Consider the following 26,095-nt stretch of genomic DNA (forward strand, 5'->3'; position numbering starts at 1 on the left):
TCCACCACCCTAATTTCTTGACAGTTAGAAAGTATCGAGAATAGAATCCCCTTCTTCTATAGTGGCTCGGAACCTCCTCCATAGCGCCTAATTCTAGGAAGCGCTGCACTTCGTCCAGGAGGACCAACTCGTGAGAGGGGTCCCTGAAGAGGGACGGGCAAGGAAGGTGGGTTGGTGGAACTGCTGTGGTATGCAGTATCCGGTTCATATTATTTCTAGGACCCATTGGTCCGAGGTGATGGATTTCCATGCTAGGTAGTATGCAGCGAGTCTGTTTCCAAATATTTGTTTGCTTGGTTGTACCTGACCTGGAGAATCGGGGGCTTTTGTATCTTTGACCAAATCCTCAAATTTGCTGATGCGAGGTAGACACCTGGGTCAATGATTGCTCATTTGACTGTCTTTGTCAACTTTGTCTCATACGCTTTTTGTTCTCTCATGCTCTGTGCTGTTATGTATATCCTGATGTTCTGAACCTCTGGTTATATTGTTTGTATTGTTTCTTCTTGGCTCCAGGCAGCTGTATCCCTAATGTGCGGAGCATCGCCCGAATAGTGGTGAGTATGGTATAGATCCTAGTGTGAGGTCCGCCTCTGTCATGAACCTCAGTACCGGAGTATGCAGAGGCATTGCTGTGTAGCTCCATACAGCTGCCTGCGTTGGTACTATTGGCGCTTTTAAGTGCATCAGTAACAGCGGTACCAAGCATTTGTTCAAGCACGGCATTCCACTGCTCTGCAGCTTGCCGACTTGCTTTCTCTTCCGCGGTACTGTGTTTCCCACCGGTACCACATTACTGTGTGGAGAGCTTGAAGTGTGGCCAGCAGCTCCGTGCTTCATATTAGGGTCATGGCTTTTCTTTAAGCTGGATCCCTTATCCTGCTTTTGGAAGCCCTGCCTGGTGGCATTCTTATCAGACTCCTTTGATTTTTTGTTTGCTAGAGGCTGAAGCTCAGTGGGGGATGGGGAGCATTTCGCTTCGCTCCAGGTCCTGCTCTCTAGCACACCCCTACAAGGGAGTGCTCCTACCCAAGTGGATTATCTCAGGAGAGGAGGGGATGAATGAGGCTGTGACTCAGCCATGTTGTGGTCCAAAAATAATAGTAGTTCTCTCACTGCCTTAGAGCGTGGGGTGAGCTTTTGATAGCGTGGGCAGTGACTGATAGGATGGTCTTGCCCTACACAAGGCAGGCACTGTGTCTGTCTGCTGCTGCGATTGCCATCCTGGATCCTGTGCACCTTTTAAAGCCCAGTGATTCAGGCATAACAGGTTTTTGGGGGTTTTCCTTCGGGTGAGTGGGATGTGGCAGAAGTGTGCCACTTTGCCCGCTTTTCTTTCTGTTGGTATCCTTTTCTTTCTTTTTTTCTTGTTTTTTCCTCAGAGAGACTGACCAAGTGCAACCAATGCCGGCGGCAGTTGAGAAGGAACTGAGGGAACAGCTGCTGCTGCGTGTCTAATTGTCAACCGGGGAGACTGCACAATAGCACACCATGTACGGGCAGCCAGGGGACTGCTAGCAAAGATCTCCAGGCTGTGTGCACAATGGCACTGACACACCCTAAGTGGAGCACTCACGGGGACCTGCGAAGAAGAAAGTGTTCTTTTTTTTCCCCATGGTTAATCTGCAGTAAAGCTCTAGCGATAGGGTGAAAGATGGCTGTGAACCTTAAATTTGCTATTCTCAACAGTCATTCTGAAGTCCTTATGGCAAAACTGCCACTGGAGCCAGTGGAGAGTTTTGCTTCAGTAATAAGTCACATTCCGACCCAAGAAAGCAGTCTACACAGGAAGACCCTTACACTGATGTAAAGTCAGTTAAAATGTAGCTCTGAGAAAATATGATTTAAATTTTATCAATAAAATAATTTTAGGACTTAAGATTTTATATAAATTACTGCATATACATGAGGCATCCTCTGTCTGTTCACCATGTCCACATGCAGTGACATTGCAAGTGAATGTGCACAAACTGATTTAGGTGGCCTCATTCTGAGTTACAAGGCAGCCCCCTTTATACTGCTCCTATAGCATAAAGTCTTAGTCTAAATAAGCAATTGGTCTGAGAAGAACAAGGTTTTTGTAACATAGTAGGTAAATGTACCTTTAAAACATTTCAAATTTTCTACTTACTTGAGCTTTCTGCACACATGTCCCAAGTTGTTCAATAATGGCTCCCATTTATCAACTGTTACCTGCAAAATAATACAAACTTAATGTATTATGAATAACGCTGTACGAGCCCACAAAACTTGCGGAGTTTAAGTTCCCATCTTTTTTTTTTTTTTTTTTTTTGACCATGCCAACAGGCTGTTTTGTCCAATGTTCGTTTTTTGCTGCAGCACCACGCAGGCTTTTTTTGTGTGTCACCTTCGGGGTGTTTTGTAGCAAATGCTGCATGTTTTGTCATGATTTTTTTTAAAATAAAGAACAGTCTCTCACTACAAATGAGACATTGTGGAGATCCAGACCTATACACAAATGCATACAAGTCTGTCCACTCCTTTTCAAAATTTCAGTACTTATCTCTCTTTCTCTTCGCTATTTTTACTGTTAGGGAGTTACAGAGTTCACCATCATGTATGATGATGGAAGGATTTCTTAACCAATCAAATAAAGAGAATATGCATGACCCCCCCAATGATTGGAGAGGATGGGTGGTTGTTAAAATGAACAGTTAAAGGTGAAATAGACAAAAAAAAATCTTGACATGAGTAATTACACATTTTAAAAATGTTGAATTAATGTTTCATTTTAAATTTAAAAAGTTAGGTGTATTTTGGGAATGACAAAAGAGCCATATTTAGTTTCGTACTGAGCCATATTTGGCTCTAGAGCCATAGGTTACAGATCCCTGCTATAGGATGTTGATGTTGGATACCTCTGAAGAAAGGATAACATTGCCATAAACATAGCAGACTAATATCCTAAGGGAAATTTCTTTCTGATCATGGTGTTTAAGCATCAGAAATGCTGTAACTGAAATAGCATAACTATAAACTGTATTCTTATTCCTATGCACATCTAAGCATTTAAAAACCCCCCGTAAGATATCTGCATCAACCCCTTAATACAGAGTTCCATATATGATTGGAGAATTCATATGGGAAGGATCATAGTCTAACAGTTAAGAGACACAAGTGGGAGTCAAAACTAGATTCTTCTCCTAGCTATGCCACAAGCACGTAGGACTACATTTTAAATCTGTTGCTTTTTAATTTCATGTGAAGGTTTCTTGTTCTAGGTATTATGGGAAAGGGTAAAAAGGAATGTCTGATAAGGATGATTCACAGTCTGCTCATTGGAGAGGACAATGCGTCAGAATATATTGAATTTATTCTAAGATTCCAAATACACATGGCAATATAATCTGCGGACCTGCAGTTTTAATATAGAGCTAACTGACATGACATTAAGTATGAATTAATTAAAAATCACCTCATTTCCAATAGCTTTAATTTTCTCTAGTGCATCAAGGAACCATTTTTCTGCAGTTTTCCAGCTAAAACAAGAAAAAAAAACCTCACTTTACTATAATTACCGACAAAGTTTTTATCACAGTTTTGTCATTCAAGAGTCCATTCCTAAAAATATAGCTCTGTGGTTCTCACTGTGGGTTGTGACAACCTTTGAATGGGGGGGTCTCCAAGGCTGGCTTAGACTTACTGGACCTAGAACTGAAATGCAAGCCTCACTGTCCAAGGATGAAAACAAAGGCCAATAGTTTCAGCCCTGGGCAGCAGAGCTCAGGTTGCAGGCCCCTTGCCTGGGAATGAAGCCCTTGAGCTTCAGCTTTGGTCCCTCTGCCCAAAGCTGTGAGGCTTGGACTTTGGCCCAATATTCAAGGCAGCGGAGCTCGTGAGGGCATAAGCTTTAGTCCACGCTCCTGGGGTCATGAAGTAATTTTTGTTGGCAGAAGGGGGTTGCAGTGCAGTAAATTCAAGAATCCCTGACACAGCTGAATAAACTGTATCAGAAAGAGAAAAAAATTATCATCTTTCACACTATTTATGCACAGCTAATTTCTTTCACATTAATTAAATGGTGAAATACAAGCAGTTGAAGGACAAACATCTTGCACATAAAGGTGCATGATCTTAAAGCCAAATTACAGAGCAAAAATTAAAATGGAGTGCAGCCCAGAAATGCATGTTAAATGCTCCCAATAACCAGTCTATGGATAGCAAACAAACAAAAAATTATTACAACTTTTAAAAAATTAGTTTCCATCTCTGGAATCATTTTGGTATTTCCTGGTTTGTCAAAAACAAAGAATGCTCCATGATATATTACAAATAGCATTTGAACACATGGAACCTCTTGTACATGTGAATGCTCATGCGATGCCTGGTTACTCTATATTTGTCTAATTATCAATTTTTTCCTAACTCAATCCCTTAAAACAGTGTTTCTCAAACTGTGCTCCGTGGAGCCCCAGGGCTCCGCGAGACATCTCCAGGGGCTCTGCGAGGTTGACAAACTGGAAACATCGATAGGTACAACACATACAGTGGACTGCTGGGGCTCCGCATACATTTTTATGCATGTAAAGGGCTCCAGGGCCCAAAAAGTTTGAGAACCGCAGCCTTAAAACATTAAACCAGATAAAATGCTCCGTTAGCACAGAAATTAAATTTGACAAGTAAGAGTTTAGGATGAACACTAACTATAATCATAAGCAGTTTCTTCTTTTCTAACTCAAAATAAGTCCTTTAATAAAAAGAAAATATATGCTACTACATTACATTTAGGAAGAGAATACACTCGAGTAGTATTGTCTTTATCGCCTTTTGCACACTTACTCTCCATTTTGAAATGCAACCACTCCAACTTCATGCATAACAAAGGGATCCTCAGGTGCAATGCTTAAGGCTTGGCTGAAAAATCTTTCAGCTAATTTTGAATTGTTGGTCAAACCATATTCTAGTCCAATATAGAGCATTGGCAAATGACAGCTGTTAAAAAAAAGGAAGTTTCATTTACATAAGTTTCATATACATTGCATGTAGGTATTTAATAACTTGCAGAAATCTTAAAAAGCATTTCAATTTAATTGTGAGATATTTTGTATGTACATCTTAAATGAAATTAAAAACTTTAAATAAACAGGTTACCTGGTAGTAATTGTGGTTATGTTCCCACTTGGATCCCACTTATAGTGTCCATTAGGGATGTTAAAATGAGGTTATTTTACTAATCAAGTAGTTGAGAGACTTTTTATTGACTACTCGATTAGTTGATAGGCAGCCAGCTCCTGCCAGCCAGCTTGTGCCAGGACCAAACCCCATTGAGGCTTTGCAATTTAAAAGGCAATAGGAGCTGGGCAGCCTACTCCCTCCCGCTCCAGCTTCTTCTGCGTTTTAAGTAATTGCAGAGCTGCAGAGGGGTTTGGTCCCGGCATGAGCTGGGCCTGAGCCAGGCTGCCTGCCCAGCCAGTAGCAGCCCCTGCCCGCTGGAAGTCCCAGTGGGGAGTTGGGACACCCTCCCCCCCCAGACAGGAGCTGCTGCTGTAAAGCAGTCTCTGTCTGTGGAGGGTCCCAACACCCTGCTGGGACCCCCTGTGCACAGGGGCTGCTACATCTCATTGAGGCAGCAGCGCAGGGTGGAGACAATGGCACCGTGGAGTTGGTGCTGGGGGGAATTGGCTTTTACCAGTTCCTGCTTTAACCCCCCTTGCTGCCTCTGATATAGAGGCGGAGGGGGAGGGGAAAGAGGGGAATGCGAGCAGTCAACTCAACTACTCTTTTACATCCCTAATGTCCATGTCCACCAGTACAAGAGTTCAAAATATTTTCACTAGCAGTGTCCTTTAGGTGTAGTGCATATACCCTTTAGGCCTTGCTCATCTCTTCTCCCTCTCTTCCCCACCCCTTCCTGGGCACAGCGACAACCACTACCACTCAGTTCCTTCACTAACCAACATCCTCTTTCATAAAATTCTGAGCTACGGAGATGGGTTGTGGGATGCATATGTGCAGAACTTCTTGAGGAACAACAGTTGCTATCAGGTAAGTTACCTTTCTTCTTTGAGCTACTGCACATGCAAATCCCACTTATGGTGATAAGCTAGCAATCATCTTTAAAGAGGTGGGCGCTGAGACTTATCTGAAAAGAGATTGCGAAAGTTCTTCCAAAACAAGCATGAGATCTTGAAGCAGGTGACTAAAATAACATTTTTTAAACTTATGACCTGAAGACCAGGTAACCATTCTACATATTTCTGATACGGGACCCTGACTCAACTAGATGTAGCATGCATTCTAGGGGAGCAAATCTGGATAGCTGATGGAGGACTCTTTTTACTAATATCATAAGCAGTTCTAATACAGACACCTATTTTCAAAGTATTTATGAGGAAACAATCATCCCTTTTAATTTACTACTATAAGCAACAAGGAGTCTCGAAGTTGTACAAAAAGATCTAGTTCTATCTAGGTAATAGAACATCAGTCTTCTCAATTCTGAGGCATGTAATTTAGATTTAACAATTGTACAAGATTCTGGAAAAACTGGGAAATGAATGGATATGAAAATCGAATAGTACTTTAAGAATAAAATATGGATGCAGTCTGTTACTCTAGTCATGTGAAAAACTGAACATAGAGGATTTACCATTGTAATTTGCTTATGCTATAACCAGCTGATATAATTATTACTAGGAATCCTTCAATGATAGCAGAGCAGCTGCATAATTTGATAGAGGTTCAAAAAGAGGGAGGGGGAAAGGTCAATAAATTCAGGGCTTTTTTTTTTTTTTTCCTTAAGTCCCATATTGGAGTGATCATTCTCATGGGAAGAAAAACATAGACAAACCTAAGAGCCTTTGGTGAGGAACCTTGTCAAAGGCTTTCTGAAAATCTAAGTACATTCTGCCCAGTGGATCATCCGATTCCATATGGTTGTTGACCCCTTCAGAGAATTCTAGTAGATTGGGGAAGCATGTTTTCCCTTTACAAAAAACTTGTTGACTCTTCCCCAATAATCATGTTCGTCTTTGTGTTTGGTAATTCTGTTCTTTACTGCTGTTTCAATCAGTTTGCTTAGTACTGAAGTTTCCATCTGAGTTATTTTCTTAAGTATGTTTTTACCAATGAATGAAATTATGGAGGTTAATAATAACGGAATATTCATAAATGGATAGTTTTTTTAAGCCTTTCAGAATTTTATCCTATGTAAAATAACATACCCTTTCATTAGCTGGGCTGCTGTGAAGTAAGCAGCCATTGCTTGGTCATGCTCACTCTCAACTGCAAATGAATGTCCATATGCTATCCAAGCTGGTCCGTAAGTTCTCTCAAGTGTAGTGGCTTTGCTGAAACACACAAGCAGATCAAGACATTATAGCTACATCTGAAATTGTATTCATCTTATGGAACACATAAGCACTAAGACTGCAGAAGTATAAAACAGCTTGTGTACTCATAATAAATTTGTGCTTATCCAATTAGTGTGTAACAAAGAAATTTGTCTCAAAGTTTATCATGCTGGTGAAAGCTTACCTTTTGACACAAATTATTTGACATTTTAAGAGAATGTATTATTCTCAAACTGATTTTAGGAAATTTCTAAACTATATTATTTAGATAGCGGTGGTAAGTGCATGCAGTGAAATACCAAAGGTAAACTGAAAAACTAAATCCTTGCTGTAAGGAACTAACAATTAGACAGTGGGAATGCATGCAAAAGAGGTATTTGGTTTATTTTATAACTACACAAAATCTTAAAGCAGGGGTCTACTATAATTGTTTTTCTGTTGGCATCTTTGCTTTAAGACAGGGGTCTCAAACTCTCAGCCCAGAGTCCTGGCCAGGATCCCAGGCCAGGACTAGCCCATGGGCCAGGAGTATGAGACCCCGTCTTAAAGCAAAGATACCAACAAAAAGCCAACAGAAAAACAGTAACATTAGAAAATCCATCTCTATTAATGCAGTGTAAACATTAAGCATGTGAAAATGGAAAATGGTAATGTCAAATTATGAAGTTTTGTTGTATTTAGGCAACATCGACACTATTATTTATGTTGGCAAAACTTTTGTCACTCAGGTATGTAAAAGAATCCACCCCTGAGTAATGCAAGTTTTGCTTGCATAAGCACTTGTGTAGTAACTGCCACTCATTAAGACGGTTTTATTATGTTGATGGGAGAGCTTTTGCTCTTCAGCATAACACAGCTGTATTGATACAGCTGTGCTGCTGTAAGCTTGTAAGTCTAGACACAGAAAATATTTCCACACACAGACTATGTGACTGCAAAAGTCTGGGCTTGCTTAATGCAAGTCTATTATTTTCCATTATAGGCAGCTATCCTGCCTAGAAAAGAAAGTGACCACCACCAAAAAGACACCAAAGCTGCAATTTAGGCTCATCAACTTAGATAATCTACCAGTTATTGTTCCATGGCTGTGGATCAATAGCATCCATACACTAGAACCCACAACAGGGGCAAGCATGATCAGAGTGAATGGAACGTCTCAGTTTCTGCACATCAGAGACTCAGGCCCTATTTAAGAACAGAGACTTTATGAAGGGGGGCAACCATCACCAAAAAACAGACATGAAGGAGACAGGCAACTGGATGGATTCTGCCCCAGCTTGAAACACTGAAAAATTTCAGATTCACAGAATAGGTGAGGGTTCATCCAAGGACTTTTTTTTCTTTTTTAATAAACTACACACTCAAGTGCTTTAAGAATAAATTCTGCGGTTGAGAAACAACTTTCCTGTGTTCCTTGCTTTCTTGACACTGTGTACGCAAAGGGGTTAAATTAGAAGTATAGAATGCCCAGAGCTCAGGTGGAACCGTGTGTGTGCGCGTGCGTGCGCATTATCCCACATCCCAAGGAAGGCCATCTGATAAGATGCCCAAAGCTGAGAACATATTCTAGAGAGTTCCAGAAAAATCACTAGGATTAGAACTAGTTGGAATGGGAGTAGGGATGTAAAATTTTGATAAATTGGTTAATCAAATAGTCGATGCAATTTGCATCAACTATTCGATAAGGGTGCCTTCTTGAAGTGTAGCAACATCCCTGGGGGGACTCAATCCCTGCTGGCCCATGCTCCCCGTGGCATTTCAAAGCGGCAGCCTGGGGTCAGTTGGAGACACTAAATCCCCAGTTGACCCCAGGCTCCATACAGCGCTGCCGCTTTTAAATGCTGCAGGACTTCATGGAGCCTGGGGTCAGTGAGGGAGTCCCCAGCTGACCCCAGGCTCCACGTGGTGCCGCTGCTTTGGAACGCCATGTGCGGCCTGAAGCCAACTGAGGACCCCTGGCTGCACGTGGCATTTCAAAGCAGCAGCCCAGGGCTCCATGCGGCAATGCCGTTTTGAAGCACCCTCTCTGCTGTCCCCCTTGCTGCCTCTTTCTAATAGAGGCAACAAGGGAAGGGGAAGCAACTAGTTGAGTAGCGTATTGACTATCTGATAAGCATTTGCTTATCAGATAGTCAACTAGCTGTTCACATCCCTAACTGGGAGTAAATGAGATTCAGTGACTAGATTCAACTGCAACAGGTGACCATATCCCCCATATGAGCCCAGTTTGTAACAAAACAGTTTTGATTGATTACCATATAAAAACATTGCTATATATAAGGCTGTGTCTAAACTTACACTTGAACAACAAAAGTTCTGTCGAGCATAGATGCTTAAAATACTCTGCCCTCCCACACCCGTGAACAAGGTTTTGCCGCGGCAAGTGCATGTGTAAATGCTGCTTTGTCAGCAGGAGAGCTTTCCTGATGACAAAGTGAAACCTGCTTGTGGACAGTGGAAGTATTTTGTGGGCAAAAATGCCAACAAAAAAGCATTCACATGTACATACTTTTAGCAACAAGCCTTGTTGCTAAAAGCTGAGTAATATAGACACACCCCAAGAAAGGCTAGACTCAGAGGAAGTAAAACAGACAGGATTTCTAGGTTTCTGTAATTACATTTATTTACAATGAATTCTTGCTAATACTTTTATAGTTAACCATTCTTTATTTGAAAGTTAAATCCTGAATAATATTTTCCTAACAAGTCATAAGCAATACACTAATAAATCTAATTTTATTATATATGAAGTTAAGTTTTTACCTGAGATATCTTCTGGCATGTTCATTCTTGTGACCAACCATGAGATAATAACATCCTACTGCAAACCATGAGACCTAAACATCAATTTCAAGAGAGCAATACTAAGAGTACAGCAGATGATAAAAATGACTCATCAACAAATAACGATACAGAACAGGGATAAGACAACACTCAAGGTATGTCTAGACTACATGCCTCTGGCGACAGAGGCATGTAGATTAGGCTACCCAGCATAGGAAAATGAAGCGGTGATTTAAATAATCGCCGCTTCATTTACATTTAAATGTCTGCCACGCTGAGCTGATCAGCTGTTTGTCGGCTCAGCGCAGTAGTCTGGACGCTCCGCAGTCGACATCAAAGGCATTTGTCGACCTCCCCGGTATGCACCTATCTCCCAATAAGGAATAATGCAGTTTTAAGTTAATCAAATACATTTTTACACAAAGGGTTTTAAACTACTTAGCAAATTGCTCCAAAAGATGAAGACCCTCATCAACATAAAATATTGAAAAAAAGTTAGTTAGATAATATTTCTGAACATGTCTTCTGACGATAATAATTTTATTCTCCAAAGGACAATCCTATGACTTAACCAACCAAAAAATGGGTACTTAAGAACAATTTTCACCTTCTCTCTCAGCTTCATGTAACATGAACACTCTAATTCACTACATTTTCCCTTCTTCTCCCCTCCCCCCATTTATTTTCGAACTGGACTTTTAATACTCCATTCATCTGAAGAAGTGGGTTGTGCCCATGAAAACTCATGATACCATCTACATGTTTTGTTCTTCAAGGTGCTGCGAGACACTGTTATTTTTTAAGTTTTTCCAATTACAGACTAACTCGACTACCCATCTGAAGCTTTTGAATATTCTTTTAGTTACTCAAGCTAAAATAATGTTAGTCATTTTAAAATTATCTGTTTTAAAATTTAGCTAGAGTATTTGTTTTCATGACCTCTATTAGTGGTAAATTCTACAAGCTGAATATATTTTATAGAAAAATTATTTTTATTCTAAATGAATTATCAATTTAATGAAATTAGGGTATGTCTACACTACCCCGCTATTTCGAACTAGCGGGGTAATGTATGCATACCGAACTTGCTAATGAAGCCCGGGATTTGAATTTCCCGGGCTTCATTAGCATAAAGCCGGCGCCGCCATTTTTAAAAGCCGGCTAGTGCGAACCCCGTGCCGCGCGGCTACACGCGGCACGGGCTAGATAGTTCGAACTACGTAGCCATTCCGAACTATCTAGCCCGTGCCGCGTGTAGCCGCGCGGCACGGGGTTCGCACTAGCCGGCTTTTAAAAATGGCGGCGCGGCTTTATGCTAATGAAGCCCGGGAAATTCAAATCCCGGGCTTCATTAGCAAGTTCGGTATGCATACATTACCCCGCTAGTTCGAACTAGCGGGGTAGTGTAGACATACCCTAAGTGTGTAGGACAAAAAATAAATTAACTATTTCCATCCTGATTCTGAAACTCTGGTTGCTCAAATTGATTATTAAATTACAATTTCTGTTGCTTTTACTTATGCAAAACTGGAGGAATGTGTCGTATAGGGACCTATAACAACAACTTACAGGATTATTTGGGTACAAATCCACCAATTTATGAGAAAGATAGAATAGCTCTGTATGGATAGAAAAAAAAAGAAAGAAAATTAAAGCGTGTCAAAACATTAACACACATTTTAGCCAATATACTTTTAGAAAAGTACCATTAACTCATCTTATAGTACAAATTAGTACACTAACTCAAACATTCCATTCTTTAAAGACAAGATAACTTGACCTTTACATGTTCATCTTTTTCTTTTTAAAATTTGAAACATGATACTATTCATAGTTACTTTGCATTTAAACAGAAAAAAATTAGTTTGTGAAGAGAAGGGTATAAGAGAGAATATGAAGTCAAGTTTATGGTTCCTTAGGTACCCTGGAAAATCTCAGCCTAAATACCTCAAAATCTTTAAAAGAAACTTAGAATTCCATTCAAAGCACTTGGCATTGGCTACTATTCTATGACCGGACACTGGGCTAGCTGGACCATTGGTCTGATCCAGCATGGTGATTCTTATGTTCTTAATATAGCTATGAACAATACAGAATATTTACCAATTGCTATATTTACATTTTCAAATGGCTTACAAAATATATCAAAAACTAAAAAGTTCATTTGCTTATAACTAAAAAAGTTACTAGTGCTGTTTTGTTTCTAATAGGAACCTTAAAAAATTAACTTGAAGCTTCAGAAATGTTGCTTCAAAATTAATATGCTAAAATATACTAGAAAACAAAAGCTAAAGAAGGTTTTAAAAATTGAATCTGGAGTTTATACAGGCTTTTTTAGGTAAAAAGGTGCTATGTAGTAAAGTTTGCAAAAATGTTTTTGTCGTGACCGAATTACTTTAAGTCAAACAGTTTTTGAACAATAAAGCTTATGTGGTATAACAAGAAATCATACTACATTTTGCATACTGTGTGACAGCATAATATTTGTTTTCCAGACAAAGTACATAAACTGTAGTGCTCCTTCATTATAATTCTCTTTGACATAAGAGATAGTGCTTGCAATACACCTTATGTGTTATTTTCCAAGCTGTTGAACACATGGCAGACATTAAGCAATAATAGTTTAGCTCAAAGTAGTAACTCATGGGTTACATATCTCAATGCACAGAGAAGACAGATAAAGGTTACAAGAGTATCATTTCCCCGTACAGCTCCCCAAATCCTTCTTGTGAGGGTTTTCCCCTTTCCCTCCCAGTTCCTGGCCATCTTGTAGAAACGGCATGCAGAGTCAGATATTTTCTGCTGGTTCAAATCCAGGAGCTGTTGAACAACCTTGGTTTTACTTTTCAAGGCTACTCTAAAGACAGTAGGAAAATTATCTTAGTGTCCTTTAAAATAAAAATATATATTTGACTACGGTCTTATTGCAAGTTCAGTCAATTAATATTTCTCACCATTTGCTTTATTCAGCTCCACGAGCGTCCCTATATGTACAGGTAAACAGTTTGCATGGAAGGGATCTTTTTCCATTACTCTAAAAAACATAAAACAGCAAAGATTATTACAAAAAAAAAAAAGCATAATAAAGCCACAATAGAACAAATTTAACAAGAAATTCTGAAAGATGGAATGGACATTAGGAAAACTGAATACAATTTGCACTATATTTCCCCCCAAAGTTAGTTAATGCAACATAGACAAAAAATACATATCAATCTGTCAGACCCACATCCTCCAGATGCAACATGAGAAACCTAATATTTTCTCTTTTACTCTCTACCCTGCTCAAATGGCCTTGCACCATGACAACCATCTCTCAGATGAACAGGAATGAACAGCACCTTTCCACAGATCCCTTCAAATCAAAGGCACTATTTTTTAGATAACACCCATGAAAAGGGAAATTCCAAATCAGGTTTTAAATTGCAACAGTTTAGTTTCCTTCATTCAAATATCTGAGAGCATGGAAAATGCCTCTACAATGTCCAAGAGTCTTTCAATGTAGGAAGCCCAATGTTTTGCAAGGATTCAGACTTCTGAGACTTTCAACCACAAAGACTAAAGAATTTGACTCAACTTTCATTCTTTAAAAAAGGCAGCTGGACAAATTCCTGTGTAGTTGACAATGCATCCTGATGTTGAGAGGGTGATAGGTGGGAAGAAGATAAACATAATGGGTGAAAGCCTGGATCCACTAAACTCAATAGAAACTTTGCTATTTGCATCAATGTGGCCATGGTTTCGCTCTGGGTGCTGTACTTCCAAACAGGGCCTAATATTATGTTCTTACAGTATTCCAAAACTTGCTAATACTGGACTCAAAGTTATATCCCATATTGGCAATGTCTTGGCTTGGTTTAGTCACCCAAAAGATATAATATATTTTAAAATAAAAGATAAAGCTTTCAAATCTTAATTTTATAAAACCAATATTTTAAGAGTACTCACATGGAAGACAATGTAGGTTTTAATATAAGGCAGCAGTATGTAATGCTAAGCAATTTGCTTTGTGCCATACAGTTAAAAAATAATAAGACAATATTAGTTTTTAAATGTATATTTTGCAAGCTGAGTCAATAACATATTTGAGTGAGTTTATTTCTGTATGCCACCTGAAAAGTAGCAAAAATGAAATTATACATAAATATCAAAGTTGCTTCATGTACTTACACAGAAGTAAGCTTGTAGCACATTTTGAAGTCACAGTTATAATAATGCCTTTCAGCTAAGGACACTACTACATCCAGATTGTCTTGAAGACCATCTACAGATTCAGGAATTATTGTTTCACTTGGCTTATTATACTGAAAAACATAAGTGTAACACACATTTTCTTATTTTATATGTTTGAAATTCAGAAAATAATTTAAGGACCAATGCTTTTTCTAAACCCCAAATTATGACTCCATATAAAAGCCTCTATGGAGCATAAAACTAATTTTTAGTAATGCATTTCTTGACACAATTAGCACAAACAACATCCAAAAATGAAAGACGGTATTTAATTGTCAGAATTTGAAGGGCAGTGTCTGAAAATGACACAATGCTGTAAGTGTCATAGCACTAACTGCTTCATGCTGGCCAATGCTACAGCGTTATCTCCAGAAGAAAAGCACTTCAGAAGTAATACATTAGGGTTACGTCTAGACTACAAGCCTCTTTCAAAAGAGAATGTCTAGAATACAAGTAGTTTTTTTGAAAAAGTGAGCCGCTTTTTCGAAAGAGAGTCTAGACGCTCTTTCTAAAAAGCACAGTTTGCATGCATTAGCTCCTTTTTTCGAAAGAGTACTTTCGAAAAAAGGCGTTATTCCTCATACAACGAGGTTTATCGTGACTGAAAAAACTGCCGCGTTCTTTCGATTTACTTTCGAAAGAACGCGGCTGCAGTCTAGTTTCAGGTGAAGTTTTTTCGAAAAAAGGTTACAGGTTTTTTTTAAAAAACCTGTAGTCTAGACACACCCTTATAGTCAGCCAGAATCAGAAGTTTCCATCAAGTAACTATATAAAATACATTAATGGAAATGTGTATGAAACTGTTACACACTTCTTTCTATTAATGACGAATTATTATGGCCATTTGGTTACAACACAATTAAAACCATAAAAGAATTTTAAAATTATGATATTATGGACAAAACCAGATTTATATGATATTTACATATGAAGTCAAAATTTCCATAAGATTAATCAGATTTTTACCTTTTTCAGTTTGTTCTCAAACAGAAAATGGAGCAATTCTTGCTCCTCTTCTGTACACTGTTTACCAAGAGGAAGAGATTCAAGAAGTTCTTTTTCTGTATAAATTTTAAAAAGAGATTGCAGTAACCAAAAAAATTCAACAGGTTATAAAGAACTAATTTTCATTGAACTCAAAGGCTGTGAAAAATTGTGATGTTCACTCTAATTACCCCCCCCCCACACACACACACACAAAATCAGCACAATACACGAAATATTGAGAGATATGGAAGTAAATGACTCAATTCTCTTTGTTTTCAGTCACTTTCTACAATTCTAAAGTTAAACATAGAGCACATACCACAGCCTACTATTTTAAACTTACTCTGTGAGCTAAGGTTGCTCAACGAAATGCAAAATGTTGTCTACAGCAAGAATTTACAACATTTTGGCATTCACAATGCCAAATCTAACTGTGGTTTCTTGCCAAAAGCAACTCTAATTCCAGAATCATTTATTGCTTAAAAAGACTGGGATTGGGATCACCTTAAAAAAAATCAACTCTGGTAGGGAGCACTAGGGCTGCTGGAGTGCTGGTTAGGATCTCAGGATGGGAGGGGAGAGTTTATCTTCCTCCTAGCACATGCAGGATTTTATTGATTGTCAGTTAACTCAGTGGTCATACCCTCATGATCCACCCATTGGTTGTGCCAAACAAGTTGAGAAACACTGGTGATTATTTTTGCTGAAACCTACTGCTCAAATGATTAACTGCTTTTTCACATTTAATATAACCAAAGAGTTGCTGACATTTGGGCATGAAATATTCTCTCAAAATAATTTTAAACCGACTAATTTATTTACTGGACAAAATGTATGGTAAAACTGGAGATGATTTTATTTGTATTTGAGAAACAAACACTGCTGTCCAAACCTTCTTGTGCTGTTAGCATATGATGTGATGTTAAAAGGTCAAATGCTTCAAAGCAGTAAACATCAAGCTTCAAGGCTTCTTTGTAGCTGTATGTTGCTAGGGTTCTATTATCCAGAGCATCATAGATCTTCCCTCTCAAAAGGCAAATAGAACTCTTGATCTAGTGATGGAAAAGCAGGGCTGGAGGTCAGACACTGAGTCAATGTACATAATTTGGTTTTGAGCACAAATGAAATGGACTACCTGAAAAGTAAAAAGCATTTCATATATGATGGAATCTGGTTTTTTTTAAATACTGTCTTGTTAATAACAATATTGTATAACAATCTAAAACCAAAATCAATACTACAGTAAGCTTTTTACAACCAAGAACTGGTTAAATATATGAATTAAGAAATAAATTATCCAAGTAGAGATGACAAAAAGCCAAAATAATTTAAAAAATATTGTAAAAAGTCATTTTGGACAGAGACCAGTAATGAAAAATTGTATTCCAAAATGTGATTGCTTAAGAAATTTACGGAATGAGTGAAAATAGGTGATTTTAATGGAAATAGCTCTGATACAAGCTTTAAATTAATATTGCAAGAAAAACAATGAATAGTCTAGTAGCACCTTAAAGACCAACAAAACATGTAGATGGTATCAAAAGCTTTTGTGGACACAACCCAATTCTTCAGATGACTGGAGTATTAGAAGTCCAGATCCAAGAATAAATAAGGAAAGGGGAGAGGGGAAAGAAAAAAAAAAGACTAGACATCTCTACAGGAAAGAATTAATGGACACAAATCAGATATCCGTAAAGGCAATACACAGAAACCTGTTGGAGAACACTTTAACCTGCCTGGGCACTCATTAATGGATCTCCAAGTCACCGTGTTGTTTCAGGCCAATTCCACAAGCCAAATAACACAGGGAACCTTGTAACTTCATTTACAAATTTAATTCTTATGCAAATGGAATGAACAGAGACATGGGCTGGCTCGCATACTACCTCCCACATCCTAATGACTTAACTGACCAACCAATCAATGGAGGTGCTAATTGTTCTTATCAGCTTCTTGTAACTACTTGAACAATCTACTCTCAGTCTCTTTTTTTCCTTGTTTCCCTTCCCTTTCCTTATTTATTCTTGAATCTGGACTTCTAATACTCCAATCATCTGAAGAAGTGGTTTGTGCCCATGAAAGCTCATGATAACATCTACATGTTTTGTTAGTCTTTAAGGTGCTACTAGAACTAGACTATACATTGTTTTTTTAAGTTTTTCCTGTTACAGACTAACTCGACTGTCCCTCTGAAGCTTTTGATAATATTGCAAGGATCATCCCAATGCTGATCAGGTACTTCTAGACGAGAGTTCTGTTCCCTTCTCTGCCACAGATTATAAGAGCTTTGGCAAGTCACTTAGAATGATCTACACAATGAGCAGTAGCAAGACTCAGAATGCAGGTCTACCAACTCAGCTTCAAAGCATTCAAGCTATATCACTAAAAATAGCTGAATAAAGATGGCACATCTGGCTGAAGCTTAGATTCTGAAGCCCACTATTGTCCCTAGGCTTCAGCCCCTAACCTCCAGTCTGAGGGTATGTCTAGATTGCACCCCTCTGCCGGCAGAGGGATGCAGATTAGGCTGGGCGAAATTGCTAATGAAGTGGTGATTTAAATATCCCACACTTCATTAGCATAAAAATGGCTGCAGCTTTTTTCCGGCATGGAGCTTTGTTGGAGAAAAGCGGCAGTCTAGAGGCTGATCTATCGCTGAAGAAAGCCTTTTCCGATAGATCCTGTATACGAGGATACGTTTTACAAGGCATAAGGGAGCTATCGGAAAAGGCTTTCTTTAGCGATAGATCAGCCTCTAGACTGACGCTTTTCTCTGACAAAGCTCCATGCCAAAAAAAAGCAGCGGCCATTTTTATTATAATGAAGTGTGGGATATTTAAATCCCAGCTTCATTAGCAATTTCGCCCAGCCTAATCTGCATCACTCTGCTAGCAGAGAGGTGCAGCCTAGACATACCCTGAGCGTCTACACAGTTATTTTTTGTACTGTCGTGTCAGGGCTGTGAGGCTCAGACTCACTGTTGTGCCAGTCACTTATTGTTCAGATGCTTCCCTTGTCCCTGTGTTTCAGTTTCCATCTGCATAAATTAACATAACAGTACAGTGATGTTGAGGCTAAAGGCATTAAAGATTGTGAGATGTTAAGACACTGAGATAAGAACTATGTAAGTATCTAAAACAGAATTATGATGACTGCTACCAACCAGCTGCTTCTGTAATAAATAGGGTCCTAATAAATTCCCGGCCATGAAAAATGCATCATGGACCATGAAATCTGGTCTTTATGTGCTGTTACCCTATACTATACAGATTCCACAGCAGGAGACCAGCATTTTCAAATTGGGGATCTTGACCCAATATTGCTACCCTTACTTCTGTGCTACTTTCAGAGCTGGGTGGCCAGGAAATGGCGGTTGTTGGCCAGTGCCCAACTCTGAAGTCACCACCCTGGAAGTAGCAGCACAGATGTAAGGGTTGCAGTACCACACGCCCCTTTCCATAATAAGCTTGTGATCTCCCCCACAACTCCTTTTTGGGTCATGATCACTATAATTATACCACCAAGAAATTTCAGATTTAAATACTGAAATCATTAAATCTATGATTTTTAAAATTCTACAACCATGAAATTGACCAAAATGGGCCATGAATTTGGCAGGGTCCTAGTAATAAATCTAACCAAAGCCGTTATCAGGTGTTGAGAAACCAGAATATCATAACCTTGTGATCACTTTACTAAATTATGAATCCTATGCACTGGAAAAAAAAATCAAATCAGTTAGGTAACGGTGGCTTTCAATTTATTAAACTCTACAGCTTAAGTAAATATGGAATAATTCTTTTTATTTTAGTCTTTGTCTAATTTCAAAATTTGCAGGGTTTAGGCAAAAGTGAAAAGAAAGTCTAATCCCAATCCTCCAGACTCCATTTTTGTGTCTCTCTTCCTTATCGTAACAGATTTCTAAGCAGCAAGTGTTAAAGAAAGAATAATTTTGCTGTTAACCACAGGATTGAGAACCATGCTAAAACTGTCAGAGTTTAAGAACACAAGGGACCTCCTGTATATGATAGGCCACCACTTGCATGCTAAACCCTACAACTAAAATTAGAGTAACATATTATAACACAAATTGTATTAACTTTTCAGTTTCTTGCAAAACTTATTAGTACCAGAAGCAGTGGAGCTACATTTGTCAGTCAAGAGGATGGCATGTTCTATGTTCACATCTGAAAGATTATCACTGAAACTACAATGAAAATTAAATCTTAAATCCTAAAGAAGTTAACAGTTCAGACCATGATGGTACTCCAGCTTCCCAACGGCAATTTCCTACTTGCAACTGTAAGCAAGTAAGTGATTTTTAATGCTGGTATTTAAAAGTCAGCCTACACTTGGTATTTTATGCTTTAAATTCACATGCTACCTTTATCCAAATTAATATTTAAATGGAGTCAAACCGAGATTAAGGTCAGGTATGGTATATACTGAAAAAATTAGGTCAACCTATGTTGTTTAGAGGTATAAAAAAATCAATCTTTGCACGAGGCAGTCAAGTCAATCTAACCCCTGTTACAGGCAGTATTAAGTTGATGGAAAAATTCTCCATTGACCTACCTACACAGATGCGAGGGCAGCTCCAGTTGGGGTTGTGTGTAGAGAAACAATTTCTGAACCTCCTTGCAGTTTTTTGGGGAGACGGGTCCCCCTCAAATTATGCCCATGCCTAGCTACTTCCTCTCAAAGCAAAAGAATTAACTATACTGGTGGGTAAACCCCTCTATTGCTGTAGCTAGTGCCTACACTGAGTCTACAGCAGTGCAGTCATAACTCTGTGGTTAAATTCCTAATGAAGACATAGCCGAGAGTTTCTCAAACTGTGGGTCGCTACCCCCAGGGGGGTCAAAAGCAACTTAGAAGGGGGTCGCAGCTGGATTTGGTTTTTCACTTGCAACCCCTGTCCCCTGGGCCTTGAAGAGCGGAAGGGGGGCAGAAAGCAGCCGCCAGCAAGCCATGCAGCATGGCCGGGGCTGCGGGACTCTAGGAGCGCGGCTCAGCTGCAGGAGGAGGCAAGGTGGCGGGAGAGTGAGGCTGGCACTGGTGCAGGAGCGGACACGCGAGGTGCTGGCCAAGGCATGGTTGCTGGGCAACCGAACACTTTCCCAGCTGGGAGAGGGCGGGGTCCCTCAAGCAGCAGGCTGGGGGATTGGGTCGGGCCAGAGAACCCGGAGGTAAATAAGGGCACGTGGGGACCAGAGGAGAGGAGGAACCAAAAGGACATGGACAGAAAAGAGGCACAGAGGAGAAAGAGACGGGGGGAAGGATCTTGCAGTGGGGAAGGGCGTTGAGGACCACAAACACCTTGAAGGAACCCCAGGAGGGCAAGGAGTCTGATGAGAAGGGGGGAGGAAGCGACCCAGGGCAGTGCGGGGGGGGGGGGGGGGGAGAGAGTCACACAAATTCATTTAGCATTTTAGGTAGTCGTGGTATCACAAAGTTTGAGAACCCCTGACATAGCCAGTGTATGATAGGATGGACCAGGTTCTGAGGACTTCTGGTGGAGGTCTTGACATCACAGCAGAAAAAAGAAGTAGAGGATTCTGCAATGTAGGGATGTTAGCGACTAGTTAACTATCAGATAACCATAGGCTTAAGCTTATAAGTATAAGCATATCAGATAGTCAACTAGTGAAGCAACTAGTCACTTCCTCCTACCTTGCTTCCTCTAACAGAGAGAGCCAGCAAGTTGAGGGAGCAGAAGCCGGTACGGGGGGAGCTGGCTTAAAAGCTAATTCTCCCCAGCACCATCTCCGTGGGGAGCAGGGGAGGTAGAAGCACAACGAGAAATGATGCAAGTGGGGACTGAAACAGTCTCCGCTGGTGCCGCTTCTTCTGCAGTTCTGCTTTTGAGATGTACAAGAGCCTCAATGGGGGCTCCCCCACTGGCCCTCTGCTCACTGCAGGGCTTCTGCTTTTGAAATGTACATATCAAAGGCTCTGGCGCTGCAAGGAGCATAGGGATTCTGCTTTTCAACTGTAGGGCTCTTGCCACAGTTCAAAGGCAGAAACTCCCTTACAGACTAATTGAATAGTTGATGGTTAATAGTTAATTCATCTACATTTAACATCCCTACTCCAAAGGTGCATCTACACTGCACCCGAAGCTCAAAATAAGCTATGCAATTTAAGCCTCGCAAATTGCATAGCTTATTTCGAGTCAATTTCGAAATAGCTTATTTTGAAATTTGGTGCTGTCTACACAGCACTTATTTCAAAATAAATCTCTATTCCAAAACGTCCATTACTCCTTATGGAATAAGTTTTATAGGGCCATCAGAACAGTGAGCCCGTTGTATTTCAAAATAACAGGCACACTCAAAAGACAATCCTGAAATAGTGCTGAAGTGCAGACGCAGCCCAAGTTATTTAGAGCAGATGTGCGGGAAGTAGCCAATTAGAGCACAGAATGCTAGTATAAGAAGAGCTGCAGGGTCAGAGCAAATTCAGTTTCTTGCTGGGCTGCAGAAGCATGAATGGTATCTGGCTGCAGGACCTTAAACAAGCTAGTATTGCCAGAAACTGAGTCCAGTGAGGAGCTCTAAGCAGGTTGCAGGGATTCCATCAGGACAAAGCCCTGAGATAAGGGTGAAGACAGCTCAGAGCCATGGGGAAAATGGCCCAAGGAAGTTGTGCTGATGCTCTAATTAACTGCTGTTGCTGTTTCCCTTCATTTATTTACTGGCCTACGTTCTCCCCCAAACTCCCATTATTCACTGGGGGAAGTGGTCTAAACACTGAGGCACCCTAGAGAGGGAACTGAACTGCAGTGGCCCAGCTGAAGAGCTGGAACCAGGAAGGCCTTGAGAAGGTAAAGACATTGTCTCCAGGGGAGGAGCCATGGGGCACAGACAAACAGACACATTATAGAAGACACTGAGGAAGGCCTCTCTTGGACTTGTATCCTGAAAGGGGGTTGGCTTTGCTTTTATCTCACAGAATGTGCATGACTTTGTCAGAGGACTGAGTCAGAGAACACATATCACAAATAGGTAGACAGAGTGTGCAGGCGCACACACACAGCCAGGAGACACTCATGAGAGTTGAGTATAATCTAATTACACAGCATTAACACCTCAATAAAATACTTGAAGGGAACAGGAAGTTCATTCTCTGATTGTTATTTATCTCCAAAATCTGTGAAGAGATGATAGTTTACATTGTCAAGGCTCAATTCATATCTGGAAGACCTAGAATTTATTTATTTTGAAACTAAGCGATAACATGGAACTCCCTAGAAATTCTCAATTATTAATTGTGTGAACATTTGCAAAACACTAAGAATACTGAATCCACAATTTTAATTTAATGTTGGAATAATCAAGGCAGACAGCAGTACAGATTTCTGACTAAATGGAAAAAAAACATAATACTTCTGGAATAAATATTCTTTATCCTATAAATAAAAGTCAAACATTAAATTTCAAGTTCCGATCTCACTAACATTATAGTACACAGGCATTTATCAGAAAGTAAACATTACTCTTCAGCAATGAAAACATCATGTTTTGAAAATGCTACCTACAGAGGATTGTGACATCTCCCAATCACTGGTAGAATCTTTCAATCCACTTTCATCTTTCAAGTATTTTTCGAATAGTCTTTTATTGATTGGCTCTTCCATGTCAAGAATATCAAGAGCCTGTTGATGCTCTTTTGCAGCATACTATGAAGAAAAACAAGGGTAGATACATTAAGCATTTAAAGTTAAAACACCAATAATTAAACCATTGCAAGTAAAAATTGTCGCATTTGGTATGTCGAGCTAGTTCACGTTTATTTATCTGCATATCAGTTTAACATCATAATTTAACAATTCACAAATGGTAGCATAATAAATATTTCAGTATGGTTCAACCAAACAACATTTGGAACATAAATATAGAGCAGTGTTTCTCAAAGTGGTCTACGGATCTACTCTGAGAAACTTGCTAACGGGCCACCCCAGTTTGTTTATTTACCGGCTCTACAGCTATGGAGCCTCATGGCTCCGGTTCTCTGTTTGTGGCCCAACCCACACACTTCTTGAGGTTTCCCTTGGCTGCAATGTGAGCCACGAGGTCTCTGTGGCTGCTGAGCTGGTAAACAAAGAAACTGGAGCGGCCAGTTAGCAGGTTTCTTAGAGTGGATCCATGGACCACTTTGAGAAATACTGATGCAGAATGAATGTGGAATGATCACACTGCTCAACATTTTGTGATCACAAAAGTATACAAACATTATCTTTAAACCAATTAAGATAGATAATAACAAAAATAGAAAGCCCTATCAAAATAGATGCTGTTCTATTTATTTTGCTCGTTCTCCAGACAAGTTGATTTCTTTGGCTGCATTTTACGTTATGTAGCACTTTTCAACCAAGAGGAACCCAAAGCATAGTGCCAATTATTTATTAATAGCACCAATAAAACAAAGCTATCTGTAGGACAAAAGTTAGCAATCAACCATTATAAACCATATTTTACATTATTAGAAAGGAGAAAAATTCTGGGTCATGGAGAACAGGTCAGATACCTTACTCTAAAGGAAGTGCCCTTTATGTGGCTAGCATAAAGTCTGCCATGTGTGGGTTGACTATTTACATAGCAGTCTTTATTAGTTCTATTTTATCCAATATAAACTAAAATATATACTTACATGACATCTAGCAGCAAGGTATCGACATGCTTCATATAACTAAGAGAAATAAAGAGATTTGAAATATACTTAATTATCAAGGTACAAACAAACAACATTCCATAGTATTAATAGCAAAAAGCTATCATTCCTACATCAATGATTGTTTTCCTTCTGACTAAAGATTTATTCCTTACTACCCTGAATCATTCTCTCAAGTCTCTAACTTGAGGTAGACAGTAAATAGGAAAATCTTAAACCATCCTGTCTCCTTAACTCTAGTTTTCCCCTCCATTTCCCTTACCTTTATATACTCTTTCCTTGTGACCCTTCCCTTTGCCTAAAAGCAGTCTAATATACCACTGTTTCCAACTTTTTTTTTCTTTCAAGTTATAAGGCATGTCAAATTGTTAGACTTCCTCATCTCTCTCTCCTTTATCTCCTCCAGGGTGGTTCATCCTTTCCACCTCGGTAAAATGTCCTTGACCAAATTCGCTAATGACCTTCTAGTCCAGGTTTTTTAAGTTTCTTCTATACTATTTTTGAACCGCTCCAACTCTGCAGGCAATCTCCTCTTTTGATTTCCACATCTTCAGTGAAAATGGGAGGAGAACTGGAACAGCACATAGTCCCTTCCCAGGACAGCCTTTGGGCCTTTTTTCTTCTCTATGTATCATTCTCTCACCTTGACCTTACTTGGTCCCAGCATTCATGGTCTGGCTTTATGAACATGTTTATCTTGCATCACATTTTGCAGTTTATGTAACTACTCTTCCTTTAAATTTGTATGGTTAGCTCTGAGGATAATGAACTATAGTCCATTTAGCACAGTGCATCTGCTATTTAGTACCAGGTACAGCACTATGGTTTTAAATAAACAACAAATGTATTATATCATGTTTGAAATTACTTACCTTATCTAGCTTACGTGAGCGAAGGGCATGTGCTGCCCTATGATACTGAGCTGTCAGGTAGAGACATTGAGCCAGCCAGTAGATGTCCTGAGGTTCCTCTAAAAATATGTACAATATATATATATAACCCAATTAAATACAATCCTAAGGTGCTTGCTTTCATCATACTTTTGTATAGCATAGACATTTTTAGGTAATTAAAAATGTGTCAATTTACTGGTCTTCCTCAGTCTAGTCATCTCAATAACTCAGTCTAAAAATAAAATGCGTATCTTTGGATATCTCAGAAATAAGAAAATACAGAGTGAAATCAAACCTTAATACTTACATTCTATGCGTTAACAGCAGCAAACAAGGACGTAAAAAAACTAACACCAGTCTGCACACCATAAGTAACAGAAGGGAAATAAAACTGATATGAAAAAGAGGAAAACAGTATATGTACATTTCAAAGTTGTGAAAATTAGCACCTTCAAAAACAAATTATTATTTTCAAATTCTAGAAAAATGACAATTAGACCCTGACTCCTGATCCCAAAACATATGCATGTACATAACTTTACATGTGAGTAATCCCATTTAAAGTACCAGATTGTAAGTAATAAGGCCATTGTAAAACAGATAAAAAGAGGTAAGGAAATACTCAAATTTAAACAGACAAACAATTTGGTTGAGGTGACACGCATCTACCAATCCCTATATTTAAATAGTCATGATGCATGGGAGAATCTTCAATATTGAAGGAAAGCGACAATGATTCCAAAGGAATTAAAAGTTACTCTATCAATGACTACCCCCCGAGTCAGCCAATCCATAGGACAGTTTGGGCCCTATGCCCCAGGCCCTGGGGGATTACTGGAGCACTTGGCACCAGTAAACAAGGGTATGGCTCACCCCTGCAATCACCAACATTACTGGGAACCATGGGAAGCAGAGCAACCTGGTCTCAGCCTGCTCCACTGGACCTGGGTCACTCTGCTTCCTGACACCTTGGTGAGTGTAGAGAGGTCCAACCCCTTCTGCTAGTGCCAGTCCTTCCAGTAATCCTGAGGGTTGTGTCACTTGGAAGAGGGGTCTCTGTGGAAGGGGTGCAATGGGAGCAGGAGGAGGCAGAGCAGAGGTAGGATTTGGCAAAACCACTGCAACGGGGCAGAGCAAAGATGGGGCTTGAGGAAGAAGCAGGGCTTGTCCTAGGCCCTACACCCACCAAGGAACAGTCCTGATTATGCCATA

The 26,095-nt window shown here is 39.6% G+C and overlaps 1 protein-coding gene across 4 annotated transcripts in view; it reads right to left on the reverse strand.

The window, feature by feature from the left end:
• Nucleotides 1-26,095, reverse strand: part of CDC16 (cell division cycle 16) — a 50,932-nt gene that overhangs the window by 15,334 nt on the left and 9,503 nt on the right. For 3 of the 4 annotated variants that reach the window (XM_006114539.5, XM_075918196.2, XM_075918205.2), the window contains exons 3-15: nt 24,863-24,960; nt 23,970-24,008; nt 22,858-22,998; nt 16,210-16,369; nt 15,297-15,391; nt 14,268-14,401; nt 13,052-13,131; nt 11,667-11,716; nt 10,077-10,150; nt 7,185-7,310; nt 4,801-4,953; nt 3,437-3,500; nt 2,132-2,193 (exon numbers count right to left, since the gene is read on the reverse strand). In XM_006114539.5, coding sequence (XP_006114601.1) covers nt 2,132-2,193; nt 3,437-3,500; nt 4,801-4,953; nt 7,185-7,310; nt 10,077-10,150; nt 11,667-11,716; nt 13,052-13,131; nt 14,268-14,401; nt 15,297-15,391; nt 16,210-16,369; nt 22,858-22,998; nt 23,970-24,008; nt 24,863-24,960 — 1,276 coding nt within the window. The remainder of the gene's footprint in view (nt 1-2,131; nt 2,194-3,436; nt 3,501-4,800; nt 4,954-7,184; nt 7,311-10,076; nt 10,151-11,666; nt 11,717-13,051; nt 13,132-14,267; nt 14,402-15,296; nt 15,392-16,209; nt 16,370-22,857; nt 22,999-23,969; nt 24,009-24,862; nt 24,961-26,095) is intronic. The other variant, XM_089775408.1, reaches the window with a different exon arrangement.

The sequence above is a fragment of the Pelodiscus sinensis genome, chromosome 1 (genome assembly GCF_052426305.1).
Source record: "Pelodiscus sinensis isolate ZL-2025 chromosome 1, ASM5242630v1, whole genome shotgun sequence".
Taxonomy (NCBI): Eukaryota; Metazoa; Chordata; order Testudines; family Trionychidae; genus Pelodiscus; species Pelodiscus sinensis.